The 16,113-nt window shown below is 51.4% G+C and overlaps 1 protein-coding gene across 4 annotated transcripts in view; it reads left to right on the forward strand.

Annotated features, from left to right (window-relative positions):
- ACTN1 (actinin alpha 1) overlaps positions 1-14,321 on the forward strand; it is a 111,499-nt gene extending 97,178 nt beyond the window's left edge. The window contains exons 12-22 of one of the 4 annotated variants that reach the window (XM_003797369.3): positions 4,037-4,187; positions 4,648-4,756; positions 5,228-5,368; positions 6,115-6,297; positions 6,841-6,975; positions 8,061-8,240; positions 9,053-9,199; positions 10,054-10,134; positions 10,592-10,657; positions 11,852-12,010; positions 13,609-14,321. In XM_003797369.3, coding sequence (XP_003797417.1) covers positions 4,037-4,187; positions 4,648-4,756; positions 5,228-5,368; positions 6,115-6,297; positions 6,841-6,975; positions 8,061-8,240; positions 9,053-9,199; positions 10,054-10,134; positions 10,592-10,657; positions 11,852-12,010; positions 13,609-13,767 — 1,511 coding nt within the window. In that variant the 3' untranslated portion in view covers positions 13,768-14,321. The remainder of the gene's footprint in view (positions 1-4,036; positions 4,188-4,647; positions 4,757-5,227; positions 5,369-6,114; positions 6,298-6,840; positions 6,976-8,060; positions 8,241-9,052; positions 9,200-10,053; positions 10,135-10,591; positions 10,658-11,851; positions 12,011-13,608) is intronic. The other 3 variants (XM_003797367.3, XM_003797368.3, XM_023517627.1) reach the window with 3 other exon arrangements.
- The last annotated feature ends 1,792 nt before the right edge of the window (positions 14,322-16,113 follow it).

Consider the following 16,113-nt stretch of genomic DNA (forward strand, 5'->3'; position numbering starts at 1 on the left):
GCCTGTCACTCAGTGGGTAGGGCTCTGGCCCCATATACCAAGCGCAGATTCGAACCCAGCCCTGGCCAAACTGCAACAAAAAAATAGCTGGGTGTTGCGGTGGGTGCCTATAGTCCCAGCTATGCAGGAGGCTGAGGCAAGAGAATCACCTAAGCCCAGGAGTTAGAGGTTACTGTGAGCTTGTGTGACACCATGGCACTTTACAGAGGGCGATAAAGTGAGACTCTGTTTCTTAAAAAAAAAAAAGAAGAAAGAAAGAAAGAAAAGAAATAGGCCTGGGTGGCTCCCCGGCCCCATCTACCGAGGGTGGTAGGTTCGAACCCGGCCCCGGCCAAACTGCAACAAAAAATAGCCAGGTGTTGTGGCAGGTGCCTGTAGTTCCAGCTACTCAGGAGGCTGAGGCAACAGAATCACCTAAGCTGAGGAGTTGGAGGTTGCTGTGAGCTATGATGGCACAGCTCTCTATTGAGGGTGATAAAGTGACACTCTGTCTCTAAAAAAAAAAAAGGCCTAACTAATTCTGTACCCCATTCTATACCATATCATACCACACCATAAACTGTACTGCCTTAATATTAGTATTAAAATACACTAATTAAAAGCAAATTAAGGCCGATTTTGGTGGCTCAGGCCTATAATCCCAGCACTCTGGGAGACCAAGGTGGAATGATCACTTGAGCTCACTTGTACAGGAGTTCAAGACCAGCCTGAGCAAGAGTGAGACTCCATTTCTACTAAAAATTGTAAAATTAGCTGGACATCATGGCAGGCACCTGTGGTCCCAGCTACTCAGGGGGCTGAGGCAGAAGGATCACTTGAGCCCAGGAGTTTGAGATTGCTTTGAGCCACACTGATGTCGCAGCACTCTAGCTTAGTGAGAGTCTATCTCAGAAAATTAGAAAGGCAAATTAAAACCAAGATAGTGGCCGGTTGTGGTAGCTCATGCCTGTAATCTTAGCACTGTGGGAGTCTGAGATAGGGCATCTCTTGAGCTCTGGAGTTCAAGACCAGACTAAGCAAGAACAACACCTGTGTCTACTAAAAACTTGAAAAACTAGCCAAGTATTGTGGCAGGGGCCTATAGTCCCAGCTACTTGGGAGGCTGAGGCAAGAAAGTTTGGTTGAGCCCAAGAGTTTGAGGTTGCTGTGAGCTAGGATGACCCCACTGCACTCTACCCAGAGTGATGGAGTGAGACTGTTTCGGAAAAAAAAAAGACAAAGACAAACTTCACTTACTGTAACGCATGTAATGTGTATACAGTGTATACAGCAACATGTATATAGCAGTAGTCTCATTAGGGGCGCTCACAGTGCTAAGCAGACATAATTTATATAACTGGGTATAAGATACCAACTTTGGGGGACCACAGGTCCCAGTAGACCGTATCATGGTACCGTGTATGCAGTGTGTAACTGCATACACGTGTACTGTAGTAACACGCTCCATTATTTAACTTCATATCAGTGAGACACAATAGCATAGCAGCACAGTATATGCAGAGTATGACCAGTTAGTCAGATAAACAGACTTGTACCGTACAACCAAAATGTCCCACACAAAGCACAGGGTATATAGTGGCTGCAGTAGAAAGAAAGTTCATACCCAACTGTGACTAGTCCTGAAAGCAATAGAGGCCCTAAATGTGGACGTTTCGGGGCTCTGGGAGCATACGGGAGTCAGACTCACTGCATGTGCACTGCGCTGGGGCTAAACTCGGATTTTGTTTCGGCTGGGCTGGGTCACGGCCTGGCTGTTCCAGATAACAGGGACTTTAGTATAAACCTGGTGGTTTAAAACAATAGGGACTTTACTATAGTATAAACCTGGTGGTTTAAAACAATAGAAATTTATTCTTTCACCATTCAGGAGGCCAGATGGCCTCAGGTGAGGTGTCAGCAGGGTGGTTTCCTTCTAGAGGCCCTTAGGGGAGGCCGCTCCATCCTGCCTCCTGGCCTCAGTGGCTGTGGGCGTTCCCAGGTGCCCCTGGGCTGGCATGGCTGCATTGCCCCTGTTTCTGCCTCTGACCTTGTGTAGCTTCTTCTCTTGGTGTCTCTGTGACTGAATTTCCCTTTCCTTTCTCTAATAAAGATCAGCCATTCACTTTAGGGCCCAGTCTAGTACAGTAGGACCTCATTTCTACTAATTATGTCTGCAAAGACCTGTCTGCCAAATAAGATTACATTCTGAGCTTCTGGGTTAACGTGAGTTTGAGGGGACACTATTCAACCTAATACGATCTCCTCGTGGAGTTGACATGAGGCATAGGTATCTAACGTACCTGGAACTGCCTGGCTGTCCCACACTCAAGGTGGGAGTAGCTCTTGGTGTTCTCTACTGTCCCCTTCACTGCCCAGCCTGTCCTTGCAGGGAACCAGTGCCCTCACTGTAGCTCATGTATGTCCCTGTTAACTATGACCTTGAGGCATCTGGGGCTATGTCTGGTATCTGTTTACTGGCAGCCAAGGTTACCTCTGAAGAGAGGCAGTTGTACCATCTGGGCCAGGACTGGAGGTGGGCAGGCTGCCCATCTGCTTGCATCCTGCTAGCCATTTCAGCTGTCACCCCTAGGGCAGACCTGTTGGCCACTAGAGCTCAGGATTCCCCCATTCAGCCCTGTTTCGTGTTCAAACCTTAGCCTGGAGTTGAGTAGGGGAGGGCTATACCCTAAGGCCATTTGGGAGGGGCTTGGCTCAGTGTGGGGACTAGGGTGCTTGCCTCAGCTAAGGGGGGTTGGGTTAGCTCAACCACAACCCCTGTTATGAGACCCTGTGCTGGGCACGGGGACAGATGCTGCCTCTGTCCAGAGGTAGAGGTGGAGTTACTGATCCAGGCCTCGCAGCAGAGCAGAGGGGATGGTGGAGATGGTCCCCATTCATCACATGCCTCTATCACGTGTCCTCTGTTGGGTCAAGGAGCAGCTCACAGGCACAGTATAGAGCAAAGATTGGCCTCACAAGCTCCCGTCTGCCAGCAAGAGGTGCAAAGCACTGGTGTGGCAGCACAACCTTTGGGAAAAGCATTTTGGCCATATGTATACCAAGCCATTTCATTACTCTCTAACCTGGGAGCTCCTTTTCTTGAGACTGTCACAGGGGAAATCGCATATCTGGAGATGTCCATGCTGAGACATCTGTAACAGTGCAAGCCCAGGGGCCCTGGAGTGGAGCAGTGACTGGGCATGTCAGTGGTGGTGCAGCCACTTGTTGGGATGTCTGCCCCGCTGTTAAAGGGGGGCATCGAAGGCCATGCAGCTGAAGTAGAAATTCCAATAATGTGCTGCTGAATATTGTGAAAGCAGGCCATGTTTTAACAGAATGTCTATATAAGGAAAGATTGGATAGGGTACATAAGAAGACTTGCCTATAATTTTTTTTCTCTTGAACTTGTTACATTTTTATTCTGATTTAAGAAAAAAGAGGATAGGAGAGGACAGAAATGCCATGTGGGGACACAACCTGGGCCTTACTCTCCCAGATGGGCTGAGCGTCCCAGGGAGGCTGGGCCAGCCCCCATCCTGATTTCCTTGCTTCCTGGGGCAGGCAGTGAGCTGTGTCTAGTGACAGCTCTGAGAGGTTGTTTTTTGTCTCTGCTTTCTTCCTGTGGAAACAGCAATCCAAGAAATACGTGTATAAGGCTTCTTTCTGTTACTAATGATCAATGGCTCTACCCTGATAGGTCAGGGGCAGGGTGCACTGGATGGGCTGACCGGGGGCCTTACAGGGCTGCCAGGAGCCAGTGACAACTGGAGAAATTCTCAAGACAGGGTACCCCTGGTATAAACTTGGCTTGTTTATATCAGACCATATGGGTCACCATGGCTCCTGCTGTTTATGAAGTTAGGGGGATGCCCTGTGTGTGTCCTGCATGGTCCTGCACAGCCTCACACATGCTCTGTGCTGCACTCGGCTTCCCCGCAGCAGATCTCTATGCAGTGGACACCTCCTTGGGAGTGTCCCCAGATTAGAGCTCCTGGGGCTGAGAAGATGCCCCCCACCCCTGCTCCTGCTCACTGTGTATCCCTCTCTCTCAACCCAGGCAAAGAGGCCATGCTGCGGCAGAAGGATTACGAGACAGCCACGCTCTCGGAGATCAAGGCCCTGCTTAAGAAGCACGAGGCCTTCGAGAGCGACCTGGCCGCCCACCAGGACCGCGTGGAGCAGATCGCTGCCATTGCACAGGAGCTCAAGTAGGTGGCCCAGGCACCCCTCCCCATGACCCCCAGGGGAGCTCGGGCTTGGTGCTGTCAGCCACTGTGGGAGATGGGAGGTACTGTGAGAGTGAGAAGGGTGAACACAGAAGACAGGAGCTTCCCTGCAGGGGGGAGGGGAGCCTATGACCACTCCCATCCTGGTGCAGGCCTCACCTGTGCTAGTGCAGGAGCAGAGAATGGCCAGTGAAGGTTTGAGTCACCTCCAGCCTTGGTTGACGAGAGGCCACTGGAGAGGAGGACGGGCCTTCTCTGGTCTCCTCCCTGCTGGTCTCCTGAAAGCCAAGAGGGTGGGGGTGAAAAGAGCATCTGGAAGGTCTGATGAAGGAAGAGCACCCCTAGATCTTCCTGTACCACTAGGGTTCCCACCCCAAGGGGAAGGAGACGGACCATAGAATTAACCCAGGTCACCTGACTTCCTTGTCTCTTCCCTCCCCAGTGAGCTGGACTATTACGACTCACCCAGCGTCAACGCCCGTTGCCAAAAGATCTGTGATCAGTGGGACAATCTGGGGGCCCTAACTCAGAAGCGGAGGGAAGCTCTAGAGGTGAGGGTCCTGGAGGGAGATCTGGACCTGTGGCCAGCAGCTCAGTGTGGTGCCCCTTCCTGCTTCAGGGCTTTTTGCTTTGGGCTAAAAGACTCCTTGATTCCCCAGGCCTCCCTACCCCTGGCCTAACTGGAAGTTTTGCTTTGGCACAGGACTTGGTCTTTGCCTTGGTAGAGATGCCTCCTCTCTTGCCCTAACATCTCATCCTCTAGTTTAGTGCACTTAACAGCCCAACCTCAGCCATTTGAGAACCTTTCTGTTCTACAAACCAGATGCTCTGGGGCCAAGCCAGGCTACAGCAGCGTGAGTGGGCCATGTACCCGACAGGGCAGAGCCTGCTCCTCCTGCCTGATTTAGTCATTGCCTCTCAGCCTGGACCCCTGGGGGCTCACCAGTAGAATCTCAGTAGAGGTGTGGGATGACTCTGGACATCACTTTCCTAAACAACCCCACCCTACTTGGCACTCCTAGCGGACAGAGAAGCTGCTGGAGACCATCGACCAGCTGTATCTGGAATATGCCAAGCGGGCTGCACCCTTCAACAACTGGATGGAGGGGGCCATGGAGGACCTGCAGGACACCTTCATCGTGCACACCATCGAGGAGATCCAGGTATGCCGCTCGCCCTGCCTCGCCCCAGCAGCCCACACTCTGCAGGTCACACCCCGTCAGGGCTGCCCCTAGAGAGTAGAGGACTGAGGAAGAGCATCCCATGGGTCTTAGAGATGTGAAACCTTTGCATGTTACTTATTTTGACCAGGTAATATATGTGCATAGTATAAAATCCAAAAAATAAAAAGGATATGTGATAAGGTCTTCCTCCTCCCCAGGCCCCCTCCCCTGCAAGTAAGCACATGACCCCGGTCTGCATACTCAGACAAGTGTATTTATTTCCATGTTCTTTTCTGTACCTTTACGTTTAAAACATAAAAAGCAGCTTTTATTATATACTGTATCCTGAACCTTGATTTTTAATTGAACATTTATCTGAGAGTTCATTTCATATCAATTAATAGCTTCCTCACCCTTTTTATACAGCTCCAAAGTATTAGATTTAAGAGGTTTTACAAAGAGCTGAGGAAGCCAGACCAGGGAAGGTCACCTGAGGAGCAGATCACTGGGACAGCCCTTGCCCTTGATCTGACTCTGGGAAGTGAGCGGGCTCCTGCCAATTTCTTCCCCAGCCCCGAGGATGAAGCTGTTGATTTGATACCCCAGGTCTCCCAATGGGTGCTGGCCCAGCTCACTCCCACAGCAACCACGTCTACCTGGGCCATGAGGGTCTCTTTGTTCCTCTTGCCCAGGGTGGGCACCAGCCCCCTGAGTGACTGTACTTCTCCATCCCCGTGTCTGTCCAGGGACTGACCACAGCCCATGAGCAATTCAAGGCCACCCTTCCCGATGCTGACAAGGAGCGCCAGGCCATCCTGGGCATCCACAATGAGGTGTCCAAGATCGTCCAGACCTACCACGTCAACATGGCGGGCACCAACCCCTACACCACCATCACGCCTCAGGAGATCAATGGCAAATGGGACCACGTGAGTTTCATAAGGGCAGGGATTTTTGCCTTGTTTGTTGTTGATTGATTTTTTTTTTTTTTTTTTCTGGAGACAGAGCCTCAAGCTGTCCCCTGGATAGAGTGCTGTGGCATCACAGCTCACAGCAACCTCCAACTGCTAGGCTCAAGCAAGTCTCCTGCCTCAGCCTCCCAAGTAGCTGGGATCACAGGCGCCCACCACAATGCCCAGCTATTTTTTTGGTTGCAGCCGTCATTGTTGTTTGGCAGACCCAGAATGGATTCAAACCCGCCACTTTAGGTGTATGTGGCTGACACCTTAGCCATTTGAGCCACAGGCACCGAGCCTTGATTGATTTTTTATTGACATTATGTTTTTAATTCTCACATGGTAAACACTCATAGTGTGCCCAACTAGTAAATGACCAGATTCCTAGTACAGGTCAACATTCTCACTCCTGTTGCTGACTGGCCCCTTCCCCACACCTGTCCTCCACTTCCTCGTCTGGCACATGAGACACGTCATTGGCTCATACTCAAAGTTGCGTGGTGGTTCTTGCCTCAGGTACGGCAGCTGGTGCCAAGGAGGGACCAGGCTCTGACGGAGGAACATGCCCGCCAGCAGCACAACGAGAGGCTACGGAAGCAGTTCGGGGCCCAGGCCAACGTCATCGGGCCCTGGATCCAGACCAAGATGGAGGTGAGTGGGTCCAGTGGGGCTCCCACCCTTCCCCAGCTCTGTCCCAGCCAGGCTGCCTATTCCCTCTGGGCAGTACCCAGGACGATGGAGACCCTGAGCCCGTGACTAGTTTGCTGCACTACACGGGGGCCTTCACAGAGAAAGGCTGATAGCTTCCCAGTGTCTAATTTGGGAGCAAAGACCAACACAGGGACAACTAGGGATCCACATATGAGAGTTCCACAGGCAGCTCGGTCCCAGTGTACCTGAGTCAGTGTGGTCCATTTGACGGCTCTCGTTGACCAGGCCTCCTCTTCCTCCTGTGCTTCTCCTCCTGAGCTTGCTTGAAAAGAATGTTCCTAGAGAGAGCCAAACCTCCAGTTGAATGTACTGTTTTGGCTGATCTGTGTGGCTCAGCTAGAGACATGCTCCAGCTAGAGCATGGCCTCTGAGCTCCTTGAGGGTACAGACCATGGTGAGATCACATTGTGTGTGCCACCTCCACTCCCCACGTGCTGTGCTTAGCAGCCACTCAGGAAATAGTACATACTGGATTGAATGGAGTGGACAGAGAGTGTGCTCACAAACAAGGTTTGTTTTGTGTTCATGAATGTCAGACAGAAATGGACATTTGGCATGAGGGATGGGCAGGATCAGGTGGCCACGGTGGGCACCCCAGGAGGCTGAGCAGCAGGACCGGGAAATGGCCACCAACGGGCGAGCCAGGCCTGCTGGCCTGCAAGGGTTCTGGCTCAGTGGATCCCTGAGATGACCATGTTAGGGAACAAGGCTTGGGAATGGGGTTTGACTAGCAAGCAAAGGAGTGGACATTTAGTTTAGTCACTGACCCTGCATCCCTTCCTGAGGCTGACAGGTATTTCATCCGGTGATAATGGTGCTCACTGCACACCTTCCTGATGCTGTTTCTGTGCCAAAGAGCACTCATACTAAAAGTGCCTTGCTAGTTATAGCGACGGCCTCTCTAGGATTGGGATGAGAACCAAGAATCACCTGAGGAGCTAGCCAGTGACCCTGGGGACACCAGTCCATACCTCATGGGAGCAGAGTGGGGTTATCTGATAAGGTGCCTTCTTCCGGATGAACAGGAGATTGGGAGGATCTCCATCGAGATGCACGGGACCCTGGAGGACCAGCTCAGCCACCTGCGGCAGTACGAGAAGAGCATTGTCAACTACAAGCCAAAGATTGACCAGCTGGAGGGTGACCACCAGCTCATCCAGGAGGCGCTCATCTTCGACAACAAGCACACCAACTACACCATGGAGGTAGGTGGGGAGGAGCCTGTGTCCCCTTGTGTCCCCCCACTATGGGGTGGGAGAGCTTACCCATCTTCTAAGGCAGCTGATCACAGTAGAGGACAAATTCACTTTTCTCCACCCCCAAAGCTTTGTGTCTTCGATTTTTAGTGCCTTCTGGATTTCCTAAGGAGCTCATGTTTCCAGGCACCATCTCCAGAATTTGATTCAGTAGTTCTGGGGCAGAGCTACATTTTTATTTATTTTTATTTTTAAGTAAATTTATTTTAGGTTAATGCAAGGGTGCAAATGACCAGGTCAACATATTTGATTTTGTTAGGTAGAGTCCCTCTTGTGGTTATGTCCCACACACAAAAGGTGTGCCAAACCCCCCACCCCCTGTGCCCATTCAGGAAGAGCGCCCCAACCTCCTTGCCAGAGCTTCTCTCATTACCATACTGAGCGCCCCTGGTTATTTGGGTGCTGGTGAGCTCCAAACTCTGCTTGTTTTGTCTGGGAAAGTGTGTATGCATGTGTATGTCTGTGTCAGTGTCCCTCAGTTTCTCCTACTGCCAGATCTGCTCTCCTGACCCTACTGTTGGCAAGTCCTGTTCTCTCTGCTGCCCCAGGCAGAGGTGACCACCCTGCCCCTTCACCATCTAGGGTCCTCTACCTTGGTAGGTTGCTGTTACCCAGCTTCTCCTCCGGCTGGTGACAGACTCAGCAGGGAAGGCTGGCTTTGGCAGCTTTCGCCATTTTGACAGTTGAAGAGAGAAGTAGGTAGGGCAGCCTGCCGCCCAGGCCTGGGGTCCTTTACTGATAGGCCCCTCAACCACCTGCAGCACATCCGTGTGGGCTGGGAGCAGCTGCTCACCACCATCGCCAGGACCATCAATGAGGTGGAGAACCAGATCCTAACCCGGGACGCTAAGGGCATCAGCCAGGAGCAGATGAATGAGTTCCGGGCCTCCTTCAACCACTTTGATCGGGTGAGCCCTGCCCTGGCGCTTGCTGAGTGCAGACCCCAGCCCCCACCCCCCTCCCCAGGGCCCTGGAGGCAGTGCCCAGGGTATGGGCTGCTCAGCAAGTGAGGGGGTGAAGGGGAGCTGCCGTCAGCCTGCCCTGACTCAGGGCGCCCCATGAAGCCAGCCTTGGAAATCCTGTCCTGGTGTCCCCTGAGCTTCCCTGCTTTCCTGGAGAGTGTTTGTGTTCTGGGTGGAGAGGGACATTTGACCCCTGACTTTTGCTCTCCTGCCATGAGGAATCAACCCTCAGGTGAAGGCTTGCTGTCTCCAGCTATGAGGACTGTCCCTCATCTGCCCCAGGGGACAGGTGTAGAGACTCCTCCCTTTCTCCCTAGCCCAGTGTCCTTTGGCCACTCTGCCAAGAATGTCAGCCACGGTTCTGGGTTCTCATCCCAGCTCCAGTTAGGCTGGGCAATAGTGAGCTGCCCCTTCCCAGTGCCCTGGGGCTTGGGGGTGGTCACAGGGTGGAGGGGCATGGGCTTGGTTGCTGGCCACCTCCCCTGCCTGCTTCATGGCCACCCTTCAGGCACTTGGGGGGGTGGAGCTCCCAGGGAAGCTTGGGTGGGCCAGAGTACACTGCTCTGGCCGTGTTTCCCAGAGTAGGGCTGCATGTGCTGGGAGAGGGCACGCCCTGGAACCTTGTCCATGTGTCTAACCATGTGCACTTTTATTTCCCCTCCTCCCTGCCCCCACCCTTTCACCTGCTTGCCTCTGTGCCCGTGTCTCCCCACACATGCCACCCTCCCCGGGGCATGCCCCTCACGGCCTCCACCTCCCTGGCACCGCATGGCTCGCTGCCTGGTGCACTGCGGCCCCAGGATCACTCCGGCACACTGGGTCCCGAGGAGTTCAAAGCCTGCCTCATCAGCTTGGGTTATGATATTGGCAACGACCCCCAGGTACTTGCCTCCTGCATGGAGCACGCTCGGGGTGGCATCTGGGGCGAGAAATAATGCATTTTTCCTTTTTCTCTTCTCTCTGTCTGGATCTCCCCGTCCCTCTACTGTGGGCCATGGGGCTCGTCTCTCCTGCTGCCCCTGTCTACCTCCCACCACTCTTTCCTCTGGCCTCTGTCCTCACTTGTCTTTTGTGGGAACCTGCCTGGTACCCGCCCTTCCCCTCCTCCATCTTGTGGACGGATTTTTGCATCTCCCTGCTCCGTCCTCCTCCATTCTGCGGACATCTTCCCTGGATGTGTATTGTGTCTACTCCTCCATGTTTCTCTCCCTTTCGTGACCCTCAAACCATAAACCTCATCTTCCCTCTGGTCGTTTGTGCCCTGTCCTGGCCCCGGGCCGGCCCTTCCTCTTCCCGCTTTTCTGACCCTCCTTGTGTCTCGGTGCCACTGCCCCACAGAAGAAGACAGGCATGATGGACACAGATGATTTCCGCGCCTGCCTTATCTCCATGGGTTACAACATGGTAACGTAAACCCCACCCTCTGCCTGCCCTGGTGAGGAGGCAGCCAGCTGGCGGGAGAGGCCGAGGCCCAGCAGTGGCGCAGTGGCAGGCTGTAGGCCCTCAGGCTGGGGGCTGCCCTCCCTGGAGTAGCCTTGAGTCTCTGCCCCCGAAAGCTGGGCCCAGCTGTGACCTGTGTTCGGGAGACAAGGCCTTCTCACCTCAGTCTCCGCACCGTTCATCTTCTGGTACTGACAGTGGTGTACCAGCAGCTTCTCCACTCCTGCTGTGGGTGGCTGGGCTCACCCGAGGCTGGCAGGAAGGACTGGTGGTCTTGGACTTTCCGGGTTTGGGGTTGGCTCTGTTTCATCTCACACAAGGCATGGGAATTTAGATTTCTTCCTCCACGCTGGCAATGGCTCCGGCCAGGCCTGTACTGCCTTGCCATTGTCCCAGGCCACCCTGACTTTGGTCTGCCCCCACTCAAGCAAACTTTCTGAGCAGGCCATGTGCTAAGTGCAGAGCCCACAGGCTGCCCAGCATAGGGCCGGGGCTTGGGGCTTGACACAGTGAACCTGGGAGTAAATCCCAGGCTGATGTCACCAGCTTGTGGCCTCAGATAAAGTGAGGGAGACCTTGTGTACTGTTCACGGGTTAATTGAAGGAACTTACATAAGTGCTGGGCACATGTCTGGCATATAGGAAATACAGTGCGGTAGGGAGAAAACACATTGTAGAGCCAGACTACCCAAGTTCAAATCCTAGCTCTATTGCTTACTGGCTGTGTGACCCTGGGCAAGTCACTTAACCTGTCTGGGGTTGAGATTTCTTGTCTGTGGCATGAAAATAATAAGATCCCTACTTCATATAGTGGTGCTTTGACTTAAATGAATTGAAATATATAAAACACTTAAAATAATGCCTGGCATGTAGTAGGTATCAGCCATTATTGTTGTTGTCATTATAATTATTATCGGCGTTATTATTTGGTCTGTGGGGAACCCAGGTATCTGTAAAGAGTAGGAAACTCTGAGCTGGGTCTCCATCGTTGGGTGTTGTGTCACTGTCATACCCTCAGGATAGCCCCAGTTAGGTCAGGGGCTGCTATGCCCTCCTCTTCCAGAGATAGGCTGTCTGAGTCCCAGGGTCTTCAGGTCCCTAGGAGATATTCCCAGTGGGCCATGGGCTGACGGGCTTGGGGTTGGCTGTTCCCTCCAGGGAGAGGCAGAATTTGCCCGCATCATGAGCATTGTGGACCCCAACCGCCTGGGGGTAGTGACATTCCAGGCCTTCATCGACTTCATGTCCCGTGAGACAGCTGACACCGATACAGCAGACCAGGTCATGGCCTCCTTCAAGATCCTGGCTGGGGACAAGGTGGGTCTCCTGGGGTATGGGCATCATGCTGGGACAACAAGCACTGCCTGGACTCTGATCCAGAGTGGGAGGGCTGGGACGCAAAGCTCCTCAACTGCTCGTCCTCCCAGGGGCCTGGGGCACCTCTCACCGCTGCTCACCTCCACCCATTCGTATAATGCCTTGAGCTCAGCTAAGGTACCAGGACACAGTATCAGCTTAAGGGAATCCCCTGCCAGGGGCACTGCACATCAGTGAAGGACTCATTCATTGTTGTGATGAAATGACAGGTGGCAGAGGTAGTCGAGTGGTGTGGGTGTGTGATTGGATTGTGAAGTCTATCCAAGAAACCCTGGGAATCACCCTTGCACAGATGTGGACATGGTGGCAGCAGGCAGAGGGACTATGGAAAGCATGTCTCATTTTTCTATGCTGAGTAGGGGTATGTTTGGGGTTCCAAATCTCCCAAGTGCTGTGCATCAGCTGGCAATGGAAAAAGAGGAGCAATGCTGTCTATATGGGAGGCCAAGTCTTAGGTGTCTGAGACAGTCATTGGGGGACCTGGATGTCCCTCAGACCCACAACCAGCTCTAGCCCAGGGAGCTGTTTTCTCTAATGCTACAGAAAAGATTCAAAAGAGCATCTAGAAGAAATTGGGGCAAGGGTGACTGGGAGCTGGGTTTCCTTTCTGTAAAATTTACAGGGTAATTCTTTTGTCATCCTTCAGAACTAAAGAGATTCAGGTATGAGAGCAAAAAAGGAGTATAATTTCTGAAATGTCTTAATCTGTAAGGGAAGAACATACAAAGAGGTCCGTTAATGGTCTGATTTAAGTTCAAGGACACTCTCTTTTGAGTCCAAACACCTTAGACTGGAAGGATCAGACCATATAGTTGAAGTGACTAATTTTGTAGAGGAGGAAGACTAAGGCCTCGATGGGAGCCTGGTCTCCTGACTTTTGGGTTGAAGGTGACAGCCCTACCTGCCCACAAGCTGTTTTCTAGGGGATTCTGACAGAGGTAGGACATGGGGCTAGGGGCTGACCTTGTGATTCAGAGACCCTTAGTGAGGTTCCCTGAACCCTCAAGCTTCTGAAAAGCAGCAGCTACCACCACCCCTGGTGGGCAAGCCCAAACAAGAGCAGGGAGGCAGAGCTCAAAGCTGTGAGCCACTAGGGTGAGACAAGGCCCAGTTTTGCAAATGTGGGCCAGATAGCCTGGTCAGATTTTGGATCCTATCTGTAGCAGTGATGCCCAATCCTGGAAGATCATTACAATCAGACCCTGTGGCCGACTCCCACAGCAGTGGGTGTGAGGCCCTAGCAGGATTCTCTTAAGTTCTCCCAGAGTGTCTGCTTTGGTCCAGCACGTGGTGATTGCAGACTAATATGATGCGTGAGTAGATTTTAGGTGTCATTAGCACATTGAATTAACTTGGAAAGAGCCTAGAGTAAGTACTGAAGTGACAACATGAGTTGATTTTTTAAAATATGCCGTATATACACATACATGTGGATGTATGGACACGTACATAAGGACGACATGGGCTGTCCCAAGGAGCCTACCGTGCTCCTTTACGGCTGCTGGGCTTTGCGGCCACCAACCGTGCTCTCTCCGCAGAATTACATCACCATGGACGAGCTTCGCCGGGAGCTGCCCCCCGACCAGGCCGAGTACTGCATCGCGCGAATGGCCCCCTACACCGGCCCCGACGCCGTGCCCGGTGCTCTGGACTACATGTCTTTCTCCACGGCGCTGTACGGCGAGAGTGACCTCTAGCCCGCCTTGCCCGGCCGCCCTCGCCCCTGTATGCCGCGCCCCGCCTTGCACCCTCCACTGTCCCCAGTCTCCTGCCTGGGTTTGGTTTCAGCTCTCAGCCTCTGCAGGGCGAGCTGAGGCCCACGTGGCATCGAGCCTCCCTGCCCGCGAAGTGACAGTTTACAAAATTATTTTCTGCAAAAAAGAAAAAAAAAGTTACGTTAAAAACCAAAAACTACATATTTTATTATAGAAAAAGTATTTTTTTCTCCACCAGACTTAAATGGAAAAGAGGAAAAATTAACTGTTTGCACCAAAATGTCTTGTTTTGTTGTGACATAGTAAAATAAGCAAGCACAAAGTTATATTCCATTTCTTTTACTGATTTTTTTTCTATTCGTTCCATCTGCTGTATTCATTTCTCCAGTCTCATGTCCACATTGGTGTGGGAGTCGGGGTAGGGGGTACTCTTGTCAAAAGGCACATTGGTGCATGTGTGTTTGCTAGCTCACTTGTCCATGAAAATATTTTATGACATTAAAGAAAATCTTTTGAAATGGCTCTTTTTTAAGGAAGAGAATTCATGTGGCTTTTCATTTTTAAGTCTTTCGGAGGTATGACTAACCTCTGTCAGCACACACTTAAAAAATTTAGTATTGCCTATTAAAAATAGGGATGACTTGGAGAGTATGGACAACTTGGATATTGCTTGCACAGACGCTATTAAAACGACAATGCTGGCATGACAGCTCTTTGCTCCTTGTTTGCTGTTTTCTGGAAGTTTGTGGGGTGAAGGTGGGCACCTGTACCTACCCCTAATGCGTTTTTGACCCTGCTATGTGTTCAGTCTTCTTTATTTTAGAAAGGAAAAGGTGGTTTCCTCACAGCTCTCCTGTGCATTGGACCTAAGGTCCTGAGTATATAATGGACTTTGGGTGGATATGCCCTATATTCCTTTGTTTTCCACAGCATCAAGCAGCTCTGTGGCATCTGTATGTCCCCACCTCCTTTTATTTTTGCTATAGGGAACAGCTTGAATTGTTTGAGTCATCTCACTCCTTGCTACTCAAAACGTCCCACAGAGAGCAGCTGTCCAACATCACCTGGGAGCATGTTGGCAATGCAGAATCTCAGATCCTATCCCAGAATACTGAATCAGAATCCTCATTTTAATAAGATTCCCAGGTGATTTGTGGGCCCCGCTCTAGCACCTCTCCTTTTTCACCTCACCCGTCTCCTTGCAACTCTCTTCTATTCAGATTGTAGGGCGATAAAAACTATTAATAGTACCGTCAGTCACAGAAGTGTAAGTTAGCAACTGAAGTCACCGACCTGTGTTCAAGTTACGGCTGTGTTTAGGAGTTAATATAGTTTGGAATAGTGGTTATGGGGAGTTGGATCTGTGGAATCAGACTGCCAGAATTCAAATCCATGACTACCCTTTCCAAAATGGGAAAAGTGTGTGCTACAGTTCCCTGATCTATTAAATGGAGGAAGTAGTGCTATTGTAAAGTCAGTGCTGTGACATAGAGATCATAGTGCATTAGTACATATAAACATAGCCGGGGTGTAATCTTAAATTTCAAGGGACTCAAGTGTGATTTGGTTCAGGGATTTCTTTCTTTCTTTTTTTTAATAATATCTTCATTTTTATTCTTGGGACTGTTTATTTAAATATTCTCATTCTGGCTCGGCGCCTGTGGCTCAAGCGGCTAAGGCGCCAGCCACATACACCTAGGGTGGCGGGTTCAAATCCCCAGCCCGGGCCCGCCAAACAACAATGATGGCTGCAACCAAAAAATGGCCAGGCGTTGCAGCAGGTGCATGTGGTCCCAGCTACTTGGGAGGCTGAGGCAGGAGACTCGCTTGAGCCCAGGAGTTGGAGGTTGCTGTGAGCGTGATGCCATGGCATTCTACCCAGGGGGATAGCTTGAGGCTCCGTCTCAAAAATAAATAAATAAATAAATAAATATTCTCATTCTTTTTTTTTGCAGTTTTGGCCTGGGCTGGGCTGGAACCCACCATCCCCAGTATATGGGGCTGGCACCCTATTCCTTGAGCCACAGGCACTGCCCTGGTTGGGGGATTTCTTAAAAATAGAATACTTAACATGAATTATGTCCCTCCATTTAAGGAGAGTAAGACTAAATTAGAATTGGGCTGGGACCAGAGGCAACAGCTTCACTGTGAGGACCTCTTGTCTAGGTGTTAGTTCAGTGAGTTTCTGAATACCTGTAGCCATGGGAAGAGGGCACAGACGGGAGGGCTGCTGGGGAGAAAGGCTAAGTGTGTGGTGTTTACTTTTGGAAATGTCCCTGTAGATTCTTCCACTGGCTGGTAAAAAGTTCAATTAATTCTCAGTGTGGG

The sequence above is a fragment of the Otolemur garnettii genome, unplaced genomic scaffold (assembly GCF_000181295.1).
Source record: "Otolemur garnettii isolate 467f Iridium unplaced genomic scaffold, OtoGar3 scaffold00115, whole genome shotgun sequence".
Lineage (NCBI taxonomy): Eukaryota > Metazoa > Chordata > Mammalia > Primates > Galagidae > Otolemur > Otolemur garnettii.